Source organism: Thermoascus crustaceus, assembly GCF_041956765.1.
Source record: "Thermoascus crustaceus strain CBS 181.67 unplaced genomic scaffold VTN00scaffold_2, whole genome shotgun sequence".
In the NCBI taxonomy this organism is placed as follows: Eukaryota; Fungi; Ascomycota; class Eurotiomycetes; order Eurotiales; family Thermoascaceae; genus Thermoascus; species Thermoascus crustaceus.
The window spans coordinates 4,522,006-4,536,772 of record NW_027192528.1 but is presented as its reverse complement, the minus strand read 5'-3'; the positions used below and the strand labels follow the sequence as shown (position 1 = coordinate 4,536,772).

Sequence of the window (14,767 nt, the reverse complement as noted above, 5' to 3'; positions counted from 1 at the left end):
TTGTGGACGACATGTGGCGGTCCGTGGCCGGAGCCCAATGAAATGCCCGGCGATAATTTCTAAGACAGGAGTTTCCGGTCCCTGGTTCGGGCCCACTGATAAGTAGGTTGCTAATAATTCCAGTTCAGGGCACAGACAATCCAGACAACAATAGGAGTTATCATCCATGCTATACGCTACGGAGTATCCTACTGTTTACTACTGCATTCCCTTCGCTTCCGGTTTCTTATCGTGCACCTTAGGGAGATGACGGAACGGAGATACCTCGGGTTTAAGGATTGTGGGCCTCAGGCTGCCACAGTCTGCAACAATGCAACTGCTGCTCGGACTCGAAAACGTCTCGAGCTGAGGATCCGTCCTATCTGATGAAGTACGTGCACCTGGCTCTTGAAATTATTAGATACTACGCTATAACTAATCTTTAGCTCTTCCTCTACGGAGTGCACCGTACGATTGTGGCTGAACGTGGAGTGCTTTCTAGTTCGAGTAGTATATTCCACAGGCTACTAATTTAAATGACGCCGCGCTCAGACCAGTGCTTGTCGCGCTGTAGGCTGCAAGGTTCTTCTGGACACCCCTCAGGGGGGAGGAAGAGCAATTCGAGAATTTCCCTGTGTCCAGACCGCAACTAACTAGCCTCGCTGTACGGAGTACTCTGCACCGGACCGGACCGCCCATGTGCTTCTGCTTTAGTTTTTGATTAGATGGTTAGGAAGGCTAGTAACTGTACGCATTCCTCTTTTTTTTCGTTGTTGGTTTATTTATATATCTTTGCATGGACCATGCTGGACAGTTGTTCATATCTACCTAATCCTTTGAGAAGTCGAAGCTCTGAAACATGCTCTGACGATGCCTGCTAAATGCCGGAGGAGCTGTTGCGGTATCTTACTGCACTTATATTCCTAGTCTACAGCTGGGTATACGATAAAACAATGTATGTGCCCGTAAAATGGCAATGCACGCACATCCCTGGCCTAAGGGTACGTACCTAATATATAGTAATACTATCGAGAACCTCCCGTCCCAAGCAGTATTTCTACGGTATATACCTATTGAACCATGACTTACTTTGAAATCCAAGGTTACCTACCTAGCTACCTACCTTAGGTAGCTATGGTGCTTGGAAGGCTCCAGCTTCACGGACCCGGGGCCACATGGTCTATGTGTAGAGCAGCGGTGGCTTGTTGATTTGTCGGGAACGTATATACGCCTGCTACTGTAATGCGGTGAGGCAATAGACTCTATACTCATATGCCTAAAGAGATTCTATTTATAACCTGGAGCAGAAGGGGATGATGAAGGAATAAGGACCATAGACTGCGTACCTAAGCAGCTGAGAAGGATCCTCAGCGGACTATTGTATGTCTGCTCATGGGAATTTGGAGCTTCTTTTTGTGTATCACCAGATTGATAAATCGACTAGATTTGTTTCACTGCTCAAACCAGCCTATTATTCTACATCTGGAGTTCCACCATGAGCCAATGTGGTCCGCTCCTAACTATACTCCCAAAGCAATTGGATTCCTATCTAAAATCACGCTACACATAATCCTTTGCGCCTTAGCACCAAGTCAGGTAGAAGATAAATCCGAACTACACCCCTCGACCCTAGACCTTGAATTACCGATGCCATCACTACAACCGCCTCGTCCAGTTCCGAAAGAGTCCGGGTATGCTGTTCATGGTGACAATGGCGATGCTAGTATCTGCCCAGTACAAACATATATGAGAAGGGTGAATAAAGGGTGCATAATGCATAATATGAAGAGTGCAAAAGAGATCTCAAGACAGATGGAAAGCCCCCTGGCCCTCCTGGATGGCCACAAGCAGCCGCTCACGCAAAACTTCGACGCTGCTGTAGTCGGGCAGCTTGAGATAGTTGACGCAAGTCATTACGCTAGGAAGATAGTCATCAGACGTGTAAGGAGGCTCGCTGGGACGGCAGACGACCGTGAACATTGGCGTGAGGCTCTTGAAACCTGTTGAAGAGAAGAGTTAGTAAAGAGTACCATGGAAAGGACTTCATCGTGCAAAGGTATGTCTTACCTCCAATAGGAAGCTTCGGGCTTCCGGTGACGAACTGGAGGAAATCGCGACGTTGCTGCGGTGTGAATTCGCTCATGGTCTGCAGCAGGTTGCGCACGCTCTTGCTGTCCATATTGAATCCATGATCCGCCTTGATCGAATCCATGAGAGCTACAGGAGCCGTCAGCATCAAATCCCAAAACATCAGAAGGGGAAATAAACTTACTTTCGATAGACCAATCCTCCTCGACACGGCCGAACAGCATGACCAGCTCGTTCGGCGTGAAGGCTCGGAGTGAGGAGTATGGGAAGACCTGAGAAAAGCCTGCACGGAATGCATCCACCTGACGCCGGACACCACTGCCCAAGGTCAAGTCGACGACACGGTCAACATAAAGGTCGACATTCTCGATGGTCACAGGAATGTTGGAGCCATCCTTTATTAATTCGATGGCAGGATATCCTGGCAAGGTAAAGTCAAGCCCCAAGTCTTCCACCTTGACACCATCAACTTCCACATTCTGGAGGGCCTGCGACTTCTGGGTGGCCGAGAGCGAGTTGTCTTGCTCGATTGCCGTCTTCGCGTTGGCGAATCTCTTCAGCAAGAGAAGAGAATTGGCGAGATCATGGTCAACCGCCTTCACTGTGCCAAGAGACGGGGTAACAGTGGAGGAGCTATCGCCGATGCGGAAGAACGTGGGGTTAAAAGAGATATCGATGATTCTCGAATCGAGCATCGAGCGTGCAACAAATTTGCCCAGGACCTTGAACAGATGCAGTTGCTTTTTCCCTGTTTCTGTAACGGCCTGGTCATCGCTCATTGGAGCCGGGAACAGCCCATACTTGCCAAAGGCATATTCATCCTGCTCGTTGGACTCGTTCTCTCTCCAGATCTTCAGTTTCTTCTTCGAAAACTCCTTGGACACAGTCGAGTAGAACTCGAGAGTGGGACCCAGGCCAGTGCCGACTTCCTCGAAATATTCGACCTCAAGGATGCTTGGTGACGAGCCATACAGCTCCATAACCTTCATGGCAGACTCCAGAATGCGCGATCTGGAAATGCGAACCTTCTGCCTCTGCAGCCGGCCCAGGAACGGACGGTCATCTCGACGCTGGTCACGGCGGCCGTCATCTTGCTGGTTCTGCCATCTCATCATAGAGCGAGAGTAGCCAAACGCCGTCGACTGGAGGAATAAGTGTCTCGTCTCGAAGGGGAACAGGAAAGGGAACTGTCGCGGAAGGTCCTCACACCAGCTTGGGAGACAGCTGCTGGCGACGATTAAAGGCTCCTCGAGTTGCCGGTTGAGCTTGGCAGTGAGTTTCGTGTTGATAAACTGGGACAAGGGCTCAGGAGTGATCGCAATCAGCTCCTTGCTCTCGGCCAGTATATCATCAAGATGAGCGTTGATCTCGTGGAGAACACCAAGCAGACGAAGGATGGAGACGGTGGTCGGGTCCTTGCTGAGAGACGGGGGAAGTCCCGTCCTCTCATCACGTCCTGAAAGATCCGAGGTGCTCGATGTGATCGTCGATGGTTCCGGCGGAGGCGGTCCGGGAACCCGCCTGAACTTGACCGTATGCGTAGCAGACCACACGTTCCTCGAGCGTGACTCCTCATGCTGCTCCCGATGAAGATGAACCGCACGGTAGATCGTCGTATCGTTCGAAATCGGCTTGCCGTCCATGCTGAATTCGATATGCCAGTCTTGAGGGATCGACGCCATCGCTGCAGCGTAGGAAGAGAATGGACGGCCGGCAAGGGCCAACGAACTCCCTCCCATCGACTGCAGTGCTGAGCCTGGTGTCGACGAAGAAGGCTTGGACGCAGGCGTATTAGCCTGAGACGGGGTGGCAACGCGAGTGCCATCTTCCTTTCGAGCAGTCACCTTGCCCGTTGAAGCAACCTCCATGTTTACTGCGGTGGGATCCGGAGCGTTCTCATCCGAGAGGTCATCTTCAAGATCGTCGACGATTGCGTTGAGCTCATCATCCTCGCCTTCACCTTCACCTTCGCCTTCGTCTTCGTCCTCACTGAGGTGATTCTCATCAGCACACTCCAGAGGCTCGTCGCCATGTTCATCTTCCCCCGCGCTTGGTGGTTGATGCCGGCCTGATCGTCTTGATCCCGTCTGTCGGTCATGAGTGTCGGTCGGAGCTGATCGTTGAGCGGTTTGCGAAGGTTTTGCATTGTTGGCGGCTCTAGCGTCCCGACTGGCTGTGTTTGCACTGGAGGATGGTGGGGGAGGAATGGTAGAGTCGCCACCTAGCAAATCACTTCCACCGGGAAGATCGCGGAGTCCCCGCGCCGCACCGGCCAGGTGGGACAGGATCGCATCTCTGTTACGTGTAGCTCTCGGTCGATCCGACAGGCTTATCCTAGGGCGCAGAAAGTCGTCGAGCGATTTGAAAGTCGCAATGGCGTGAATCGAAACCATGATATTCTTGTAGGGACGAGGAATATCAGAGTCTTCCTCGGCAACGAGCTTGAGTCTAAGTTGCTTTCCCAGCATGTGCGTGGCATTGCTCCGCGTGTTCTCCAACGAATTATGATTAACAGTGATCACCTCGAAATGTTCAGTCCTGCTGAGCAAATCGTGCAATTTGTGAATCAGAATACTGAATGGAGTAGTAGAGGAGGTCTGGCTCTTGGCCTTCTCGGAGATAGCGGATCCCATAAAAGCCTGCAGGAATGCAGTGCGGGCGCTGTGCATATACGGAGCTGTAAAGTGTAAGTAATAATTCTAGCCAAAGAGAAAAATGGAGACAAGGGAAGGAGGTAGAAGCACTGGCGTATGATCATACCTTGAGGGTTCCCGAAGACATCCAGAAGGACCTTGATGATTCCCGAATTCAGCAATTCGGAGCTCGTCATGCTCTCCAACGCATCCCCGTCAAAGTATGAGGCCAGTTTCGAGAAGAGTTGAACACCATCACCACCTCCATATCTGAGGTAGCAAGCTTCAATATCGGCGGCCAGATTTTGCAGCTCGGTGAGAATCTCGGAAGCCTTCTCGCGCATATGCTTGCCTTTGCTCTTCTCATAGACCTGGAGGAAAGCACGGGCGTTACGAATGACCTGATCGTTGATCGCAGCATCCATAGCCTGGGTCAGGGGACGAGCAGAGAAGGATGAAGAGCTTTCCGAATCTGACATATCATTTTCATCGTCACGATCCTCATCCGCATCGTCCTCGTCCTCAGCACCATCTTGGTCGTCATAGTCATCCTGTTCCTCATCATCTTCCGGGCTGTCGTCTCTCCTGTCCATGGGATCTTCGCTGACTGCACGCCATTCAGACTGTTTAGACTCCTGGCCGGATTCTCCAACATCGTTGGATGTATTGACGGTGGAGGAATTATGTTGTTCCTCGGTTGAGAGAGGCTTTTCCGCCAATTTGATAATTTCAGAGATAACACCCTCGCGATGGAACTGATATTGATAGATACTCTCCAGTCGCTGGAAGAGGAGCTCGGCGCACTGCAGAGCTAGCGAGACGAGAGACGGGTGGTCTTTCTGGGATAGGATGGCTGCCAAGAACGACGCATACGGAACGGTACGAAGAGCATCCTCGATCACAGCAGCATCAAGGTTCTGTAGCATCTTCAACTGGGCGATGAGGACCTTCTGTCGGACACCCAGATTGACTGTGCTGGAGTAGGCGTCAGTCAGAGTAGGTAGCAGGATCATCGCAAAACGCTTCATCTCCGGTTTGCACTCCATCAGCAGCGCACGTCTCTTCTCTGCGGCGTCCTTAGCCTTCGGAGACCGATGGGGAGAGATGCCGAAGTCACTCTCGAAGCCGATACTGGGAAAATCATCCTTGGGTAAGAAGTCACGGCTGGGGCTTCCTGGAAGAAGTTCGCAAATGACATTTAATGTCTCGAAGACCTGTTCCCTTGGCCGATGGATCAACGCCTGCATTATTAGGACATTATCGATCTTTATCGCTGTGTCGTCGACGTCACGTGGAGCAGAGACTCCCGTCAGGATTTGGTAAAGTGTGTCTACAACATCCATCTTCAGCAATTCAACCGAGAGACGGGGGCTTGCTTTAGAAGTAATGGCAAGCACGCGAAGGAACTGGGTATGAATATGCGGCCCGATCAGATTTGTGGTTCCTGGCAAGAGAAGGCGAAGCACAGCCTTCAGCATTGCGGGCTCGATGAGCGCTTCTAGCTTGTCCGGCTTGTGCTTGAAGCTCTCCACTATTCGCGAAACACACAAACATCCCTGTTCAACCACTTTCTGATCACTGCTGGAGAGGACGTTAAGGAGTGTGGGCATCACATCCCGGACAACGGGGAAGGAATCGTGAGGTAGGTTACGGCAGCAATTGGCAGCAGTTGTGACTGCGGTACGCTGTGTGCTCGTCGGAAAGAAGTCGAGGTACGTTAGGCAAGCCGTAAGACCACCTTCACGCACAATAGATGCCGGAAAATCGACGGAGATCTTCGCAAGAGTCTGGGGAAACCAATTAGCATCGTACATGCATGCGATACGTAGGGAAGGCAAGCGAGAAACTTACACTCAACGCCTGCTCAGCCAGATCTATAAACTGAATATCAAGGAGCTTCTGGCACAAGACCGGTACTGCACCTCCGTAGACGACATTCGCCACTGATCCACGTAGAGCCTCCATCAAATTTGCCAGACAGCGACAGGCAAGGAGCATGATCTCAGGGTTCTCCTCACCAAACTCGCTCGGCTGCATCAGCGCCACTAGTTCCTTCACATATGGATCCGGAGAGAACTGTCCGGCAAGATTATCCTCGTTCGAGACCAGGAGAAGATCCGAAAGCTCCTGCAAAGCGATCAGCTGAACCGATGGATCATCTCTCATCCTCAAATTGCTTAGAATATCCCGCAGCCGGGATGAGACTCCGGACATCATGCCAGTAAGCGCACGTAGAGTGGTGTGCAAGCCCATGGGACTCCGAGATCCGAAGAGGCTACTGCGGAATGGATCACCGTCATCTTCATCGAAGGCAGAAGGATTCGTGCCATCATTGCTCTCGCTATGTGGGGAGGACTCGCGTTCCTCTTTTCGCTCCTTTCCACTGTTGTCTTCCGCGTCCTTCATGATCGTGTCAGGGCTATGCTTGGAAGGCCTCTTCTTCTGTCTGCGTGGAGGGGAAGATTGGCTGGCGGGAGCAGCATCTGCAAACGATGTCTCAGTCAGGAGCTGTAGAACAATAGGAGATTCAACCCAGTCTTTACCTTGTGTGGTCTTCCCGTTCTTGCGTGGTGGTTTCCGTCTCGATATCGAAGATGACGACGCGGGAGCTCTCGAGGACTCTTCTGAAGGATGTGACGACGGACTATAAAAAGATCATCACTGTTAGCTTCGCTTTTCTCGGTATGGTTCCTCGGAGTAACGTACCCAGGTTGGGACATTGCGGGACGATTTCGGGGGCCGCGCCGCGGAGCGGCAGTAGCGGCGGCAGTCTGAGGAGCAGGAGCTGCGGTCCGCTGTCTCTTGGCTCTCCGCGGAGGTGAGGAAGGCGTGGGCTGTTCTGGCTCGTCCAGGGATCGATCACGTCGTACAGGGGCTTTACGCTTCCGAGATGGGGCCGGGCCAGCGGCGGGGATCGAAGAAGACGAAGGACCGGAGCTGGCAGCGTCTGCCGCAAGTCTCGCAGCGGAGCGAGTGATTCTGGAGGACATGAGCAGCTGGCTTCCGGTAGATGGCGAGTGATGGTGAGGAAGAGGAGAGGGTGAGGGCGAAGAGGGACAGTCTGTGGGAAGACAGGCAGGATGAAGCACAGAAACCGTGCTCTACGGGCACAGGGACAACAGGAGCAGCAGTCCACCGAGCCTGGCTGCCTGGTCCTGGGAGAAAGAACCTGCTGGCAACGAGGATGGGCGGACAGAGATATCAATCAAGACGAGGAGACAGGCGGGAAGTACCTCAGTGAAGGAGAGGCGGCGGTGGCGGAAGATCCAGCAGACGGAGTGGATGAAACGGCAGCCGGTGCAGAGTCGGTGGAAAAGTCCTCGAGAGGGTCCTGGTGGTCAAGAGCGGCCGTTCGTCTGGCCATAAGTTTGTCTCGCGAGAACTCGTTAAGTGTGCTCGCTCGTCGTCGCTGTCAACCCGCCATCCGCAGCTTACGACCAAGCGGGCAGGAAGGGAAAGACAGCTTCAGTGCGAGACGAGGGGATCAGTCGCTCGTCTTTTCGGATTTCGATGGAGAACGGCTCAGAAGATGACACAGATGACGAGGAAGCAGATGGAGGGTGAACGTTGAAAAGAGGTGAAGTGGAGTTGTGAGCCCGGGTTTGATTAGAGGTCCGTCTCGCTGAAGTTCGGAGAGCGCGAGACGGCGGGAGCGCAGAGTACAGCGCACCGCAGCACCCACGGCCATCATCGCCTTGACGCCTTGGGCACGACAAGCACCGTCTGCTGCTTCTGGGGGTGGAGGAGCAACGGTGGTGGACAGGGAGAAGGAGAAAAAGGGACTCTGGCCTGCGCTCTGCGAGAGAATCTCTCCTCTGGGCTTGTGGATGGTTGAACAGGGTATCTGCTGACCTGCTGCTCTAAACTGAAGTTACTCCATCTACAGCAATTGAGCTACCAGCCTGCCTGCTATCTACCAACACTGACAGATTCCTCTCTTGACAGCCAGACCAGCAATTTTGAGATGCTCCAGATAATCTTCCCAGCCTTCCCCGTTCCGATATGCAGATGAGAGCATTGACCGTCATGTCCACATCGACCTGATCCACCTCGGTACCTAGTCTTGCTGCAGAGCATCGTACAGTAGTACATAGAGCATCAAGACCATTGCGGTGGTCCTGCGGGGACCTGCAGCGCAGACCCAATATCAACAGAAAGGCCAACAGGGCAGGCAAAGATTGGCGGTCTCATCGATCACGTTTCCAGGTCTATCGACCCCGGATGTGCCTGCGGGAGCGCTTTTGTGCCTTCGAATCGTCATCCATCCTTAGTCGTTATCCAGCACCGCATCCGCATCCGCATCGGGAGTCTCCCCGCAGGCGCTCTTTCGCGTCCCGGCCTCTTCTCGCCCTCTTCTTTTCTTCTTCTTCCTTTTCTCCTTCACCTAACCTAATTCTTCCTTCGACCCAGAGATCCTTCGATCCCGCTGCTTATCTTCCCCTCAGATGCGGTGACCCCTCACGATACTGGCTCGCGTGCTCCAGCCTTCCCGGCCCCACGCTGGCGCCTCTTGGTGACGACGGCTGCCGATGCTACCTCCTCGCCGGGCTCTCCCCCACCCGCAGAGGACGAGACGCTTTTATTTTTAAGCCAGCAACTAATCGAGTAATCTCCGGGACACACCGTGGTTCCTTTTTGTCCTGCGGTGACTCCCGTCCTATTTCCCCGGACGTGCTCCGTCATCCCGCTCTGCGGCGCCATATAACCCGCCGCCCGCCCAGCCTTGTTCGCCCCCTCACTCTACCCTACTCCGACTTGATCCGTCCATCTTTCTTTCCTCCCCTCCAACTATCCTTCTCTATCCCGCCAGGCAAACCTCCGGGCAACTGCCTAGAGGTCTTTTCTTGATCGCAACGATGGCAGCTATTGCTGGAGAGAAAAGCGATGATGTCCATCAGCCGGTTCTCGCTATGCCGCCGGCGCCGATGGATGACTACACTTTCCCAGAGCATCGTTTGAAGCGCGTGATGGATGATCCTGATAAAACACCGCTTCTCTTGGTCGCCTGTGGATCATTCTCGCCTCCGACCTACCTCCACCTTAGGATGTTCGAGATGGCTGCAGATTACGTCAAATTCAGCACCAATTTCGAGCTCATCGGAGGCTACCTCTCCCCCGTGTCTGATGCATATCGGAAGGCTGGTCTTGCGAGCGCAGAGCATCGGTACGGCACCCCGTCTGCGCTTTTGTTGTGGGCGAATAGCTGACTGGTAATGTCGACAGTGTTTCAATGTGTCAACTCGCGGTTGAGCAGACCTCCGACTGGCTGATGACAGACTCATGGGAACCGATGCACAAGGAATACCAGCCGACTGCCGTCGTCCTAGACCACTTCGATTATGAGATCAACACCGTACGCAAAGGTATCGATGCTGGGAACGGCACCCGGAAAGAGGTGCGGATCGCTCTACTTGCGGGTGCTGATTTGATTCATACCATGTCTACGCCTGGTGTATGGAGTGAGAAGGACTTGGACCACATCTTGGGCAAATATGGGGTGCGTTCTATATCATAAGTGTGTCCGCGTTGCGTTGCTGATGGCTTTCCAGTCTTTTATCATCGAACGCAGCGGCACCGACATTGACGAAGCGCTGGCGGCCTTGCAGCAGTGGAGAGACAACATCTATGTCATCCAACAGCTCATCCAGAATGACGTCAGCAGCACCAAGATACGTCTGTTTCTACGTCGCGAGATGAGCGTCCGCTACCTGATCCCGATTCCTGTAATTCGTTACATTGAGCAACACCACCTCTACGAGGATGATGGAAGCGGCGGCACAGGATCCAGCGATAAAGGCAAGGGAAAACAAGCCGAGGGAAGATCGAACTGATCCCGTTAGTGGGTCATAGCCGCTGTCTCCATCGCAGATCAGCCGGCCAGTTCCGACTGCGAGCTTTACCGGATTTACTTCGATATGCGACTCAGAAACGTCGCCCGGCCGAGAGTGGACCCCAGTATCCTCTTGTCCTTGAAAAGGTTGGACAATAATGACGTGTCGGGGCATTCCTGTCTCAATGTGGCTTCACCGATGGCGTGGAGAGCGTTACCTTTTCTGGCTGCCCGAACATGCCCCGGGCCTACATTTCAAATATCGCGAGAGTGCCAGCGTCCATAGCGTCTAGACGCCGAGTTTCAGACGCAGACGTCCTGAGACATCCCTCCATCACTACAGAGCACGATGCATCCTGCAGACCTGCACTGGTTAGGGATTGCTACTATAACCCACTAGTTTACCATTTCCTTACTATCAGCCCATCCTGCATGGTAGCGCGAAGTGACTCGTCTGCTTTGCACCTACTGATTAGCTGTTAAGGATGCGTTGTCTAATGGTACGAGTAACGCCACCAATTGTACATGGAATATCGTTATTTTTGCGGCGTTGTTATACCCTTTGTACTGTACATATGCGGAGTGACCTTCGTGTTCTTAATTTAGACCGGAAGTGTCGGGAATGCAATTGCTGATGGACATCCACCCAAGAATAATAAACGCCCAGACAATAATAATAATGCCTTATTCTTTCCCGAATATTTATCCCCAATATTTGTAGAAAGACCATTTATTTGCCTGTTTTGGGAATTCCAATTACTTTTACCTTCCGCTCTGGTAGATAGTTCTGCGCGGATGGGATGCCAAACCACACCATTGAGAGCAGGGCAAAAGATCCATCAGTTGCCGCTTTCCCCATCAGAACTAGACTAATAATCATCAGCACTTTACTAACAACGAATACTGTCAAGAAATGATAATCGCATCAATTCTGCCAGGTACCGCGGAGCAAGTAACAAGCAACCTACCTGGTAACCCTGACAATATTCCATACCCATATAGTACAGTGGCACAAACACCACTCCCGATCCCTCAGCCGAAAAATCGCCGGGGGCACTTATATAAGAGATGAAACACAGCGCGGAAGGCAACTCTGCCACAATCAGGTATTGAACTCATGAAATAAAGGAAAGTGAAGGAGAAGTGAGGAAAATTAGATAAGAAAGAGTGGTAACTATGCTATAAGTGCAACTGAGAGTTTTTATATATCAGGTATCTCTCACCCGTTATTATTATTATTAATCAAGTTTAACGTCCATATAGAGCCTTCCGGCTATGACAGACCCTGATTCCTGGGCTGCGATTCTCATTCTGAACTACCAATTCAGAATGAAAATTATTGCCCCTATCTAGTCCCTGGGGCTGGACCCCCATCTATAACCATTCTTGACCTTTTCCTCGCCCTAGCCTGTCTATCTATATAGGGCTTTTGAGCTCTATAGGCTCTCCTTGTTTTCAAACCAGTATGGGCGTCGCCCAGTCTGTTCCCAGGCTGCCCCTATTTATTATCCATCTCCAATCCGTTCTGCTTCCTCTAGGGCTTCTAATCCCCATTCATTGTCCTTCCGGGCCCTTTCTGCTGCCTGGGCATGATCCCCTGGGGGACAGCCTACTTTGGTGTCTGCTAGGAACTGTAGCAGAGCTCTTGTGGCTTTGGGTTCCCCTAGTAGTCGGCTTTCTGGGTGATCCTCTGTTGCAGTAGGTGTTGCCACACCTGCCCTGTTCATGGCTTGGTAGAGGGTTTCCCGCTGTCTCCGCCATTGCCTACATTCAAACAGTAGGTGATGAATGGACTCCTTTGGGGCCTGGCAGTCCCTGCAGGCCTCTGACTCCTGGGCTTGCATCCGCTTTAGATAGGTCCCTATAGCAGCATGCCCTGTCTTGAGTTGATAGTAGCGGCTAGCTATCTTCTTAGGTGCTGCTGCTGCTACTGGGTCCTGTTTCCACCCCTGGTGGGCCCGGTAGGCTCTTTGGGCCTCCCGGGGCCTACGAGCTAGGGCCCGGGCCAACCAGTTCTGTCTCCGGGTTTTCATGGCTTCTGTACGGTTCCTGCGGGTGTATGCCAGTGAGAGCTCCCTAGAACCCCCTTGTAGGGACCTTGCTGCTGCCCGCTTGGCTGCTTGATCTGCCTGCTCATTGCCCTCTATGCCTTCATGCCCAGGGACCCATTGAATGGTGGTTTGCCGCCCTCGTGCCTGGAGGCTCTGGACTGCTTCATGTGCCTGTATGGCTAGAGCCTGCCCAGGGCCTGTCCCCCGGTGCTGGAGTCTATCTATGGCTGCCCTAGAATCCAGAATCACTGTGACTGGACCTTGACCCTTGATTTTCTGGGCTAGGTGCAGGGCCTGGCAGACCCCAGCCAGCTCCGCATCAAATATCTCTTTCCCTGCCCCCAGGGGGATCTCCCGGGTTTGCCAAGTTCCCTGGGAGTTCTGCCATGCAATCCCTGCTCCTGTACGCCCATCTTCTAGTCGGGAGCCATCTGACCAGAGGGTGAGCCCAGGGCGTGCTGCTCTTGCTGCTTGGTAGGCTTCTTCCACAGGTAAGACTTTGATTATGCCTGGGAAAGTGCTAGGAAAGGTTTCTATTGTCTCCTCAAAACCTCCAGAGGGGTCAATCTTCAGGGTCCCTGCTAATTGGCGGGCTAGGTGCTGCCCTAGGGACCATGGCCCTCTTCCACTGGCCTCTGCCCATACCCGGTCCCCTATTGGTTGTTCCCCGGGCTGGGCGTGACAGTCCCCCTCCCGGAAGGTCACTGGGAGGATCTGCCTGGCTGGTTGGCTGTTAGGGAGGCCCAGCAGCCGTATAGTATAGCCTAGCTGCCGGGCTTCCAGTAGGGTCTCTGCAGGTTCTAGGCCTGCTTCTCGTACCATAGGTCCTATAGGGGTTGTGCGGAACATGCCTGTGATGGCTCGAGCTTGCCGGTTGATCATTTGCTGAACACCTGCCAACCGATCTTTTTGGCCTTGCCACCATAGTTCTGCCCCATATAGTGCTACTGCCTGTACTGCAGCCACCTGGATCCTCCGGACCAGCCCTGGTGGTAGCCCCTGCCTGTGGCATAGGGTTTTCAGCCGCCCTTCCGCTGACCGGGCCTTCTGGAGGCAGGTCAGGTAATGCTTCTTCAGGGTAAGTCCTGTGTCTAACCATATGCCTAACCAACGGGTGGCTTCTTGCTTAAATGGAGCTTGATGTTGCCCAACTTGGACTGTTGCTCGCTGGACCTGATTTCTTAGTTCTTGGCCTCGTTTGCGGGTAAAGAGCACTGCCTCTGTCTTCTTTTCATCAAATTGAACTGCATTAGCCTGTCCCCATGCTATAGCAGTCTCGCCCGCCTGTTGCAGCTGTTTGCAGATCTGTTCCACTGAGGTCCCTGATGCTATCAAGCCTATGTCATCTGCAAATGACAGGGCTCTTATTCCAGGGACTGCTGCTTCTACCGCTTCAAAGATTCCCGACAGGTATATCACAAAGAGTATGGGAGATACTGGAGATCCCTGAGGGACTCCTGAGCTGATAGGGTGCTCTGGGCACTGGGTGCCATCTATCATAAGCTGGACTCTCCGGTCCGCTAGAAATGAACGCACCCAGCAGATAAGATCCCCATCAATCCCTAGTTCCCTCATGCGCTTAACTAGCTTTGCAGGGTCTACATGGTCAAAGGCACCCTTTACATCCATGAATAGGGCCCCTGCAAGCTGCTTTTGCCCCCATGCTTGATGCACCTCTTGTATTAGGCATGCCACAGCATCGATTGCACTCCGCCGCTTGCGGCTCCCCATCTGCCCTGGGTGTAGAACTCCTGCAGCTTCACAATAGCTGGATATAGCTTCTGCAGCTATCTTCTCTACCACCTTTCCCAGGCAGTTCAGTAGGTTGATCACCCTGTATGACTTTACCAGAGTGCTGTCTTTATTTGGCTTCCGCAGCAGGATCCCTTTTGCTGTCTTCCATGTCTGGGGGTGGATTCCCAGTCTAAAGCATTGTTTGGCCAATGCCACAACCCGGGAGGCATCCCAGCTCCAGAGAAGCCGCAGTGCTCTAAAATTAAGCTTATCAATCCCTGGGGCCTTTTGGGTTGCCTGGCTGAACAGGGCCTGCCGCACTGTCTCCTCCCTGACTTGGGTATGCCATGTTCCTTGGGGTAGGTCTTCCTGAGGGCTCCCTTGGGGGGCAGGTGGAAATAATACCTCCCGGATTAGGGCTTCCTTTATCTCTCACCCGTTGCTTCAAGCAT

The 14,767-nt window shown here is 52.9% G+C and overlaps 4 protein-coding genes across 4 annotated transcripts; 2 read left to right on the top strand and 2 right to left on the bottom strand.

The window, feature by feature from the left end:
• Positions 1-1,782: 1,782 nt before the first annotated feature.
• On the bottom strand, positions 1,783-8,064 carry VTN00DRAFT_5112 (uncharacterized protein; the record flags this gene model as incomplete). Its single annotated transcript, XM_069431610.1, has 8 exons — positions 1,783-1,979; positions 2,047-2,196; positions 2,252-4,744; positions 4,828-6,487; positions 6,552-7,183; positions 7,244-7,344; positions 7,407-7,679; positions 7,934-8,064. 8 exons carry the CDS (start codon positions 8,062-8,064, stop codon positions 1,783-1,785), a joined length of 5,637 nt encoding a protein of 1,878 aa, XP_069290627.1.
• Positions 8,065-9,556: 1,492 nt separating this feature from the next.
• VTN00DRAFT_5111 (uncharacterized protein) lies at positions 9,557-10,531 on the top strand (the record flags this gene model as incomplete). Its single annotated transcript, XM_069431609.1, has 3 exons — positions 9,557-9,864; positions 9,924-10,197; positions 10,250-10,531. The coding sequence occupies 3 exons, from the start codon at positions 9,557-9,559 to the stop codon at positions 10,529-10,531; spliced, it is 864 nt and encodes a 287-aa protein (XP_069290626.1).
• Positions 10,532-10,767: 236 nt separating this feature from the next.
• On the top strand, positions 10,768-11,013 carry VTN00DRAFT_5110 (uncharacterized protein; the record flags this gene model as incomplete). Its single annotated transcript, XM_069431608.1, has 1 exon — positions 10,768-11,013. One exon carries the CDS (start codon positions 10,768-10,770, stop codon positions 11,011-11,013), a length of 246 nt encoding a protein of 81 aa, XP_069290625.1.
• Positions 11,014-12,035: 1,022 nt separating this feature from the next.
• Positions 12,036-14,312, bottom strand: VTN00DRAFT_5109 (uncharacterized protein; the record flags this gene model as incomplete). The annotated part of the gene is made up of 1 exon (XM_069431606.1): positions 12,036-14,312. One exon carries the CDS (start codon positions 14,310-14,312, stop codon positions 12,036-12,038), a length of 2,277 nt encoding a protein of 758 aa, XP_069290624.1.
• Positions 14,313-14,767: the final 455 nt, after the last annotated feature.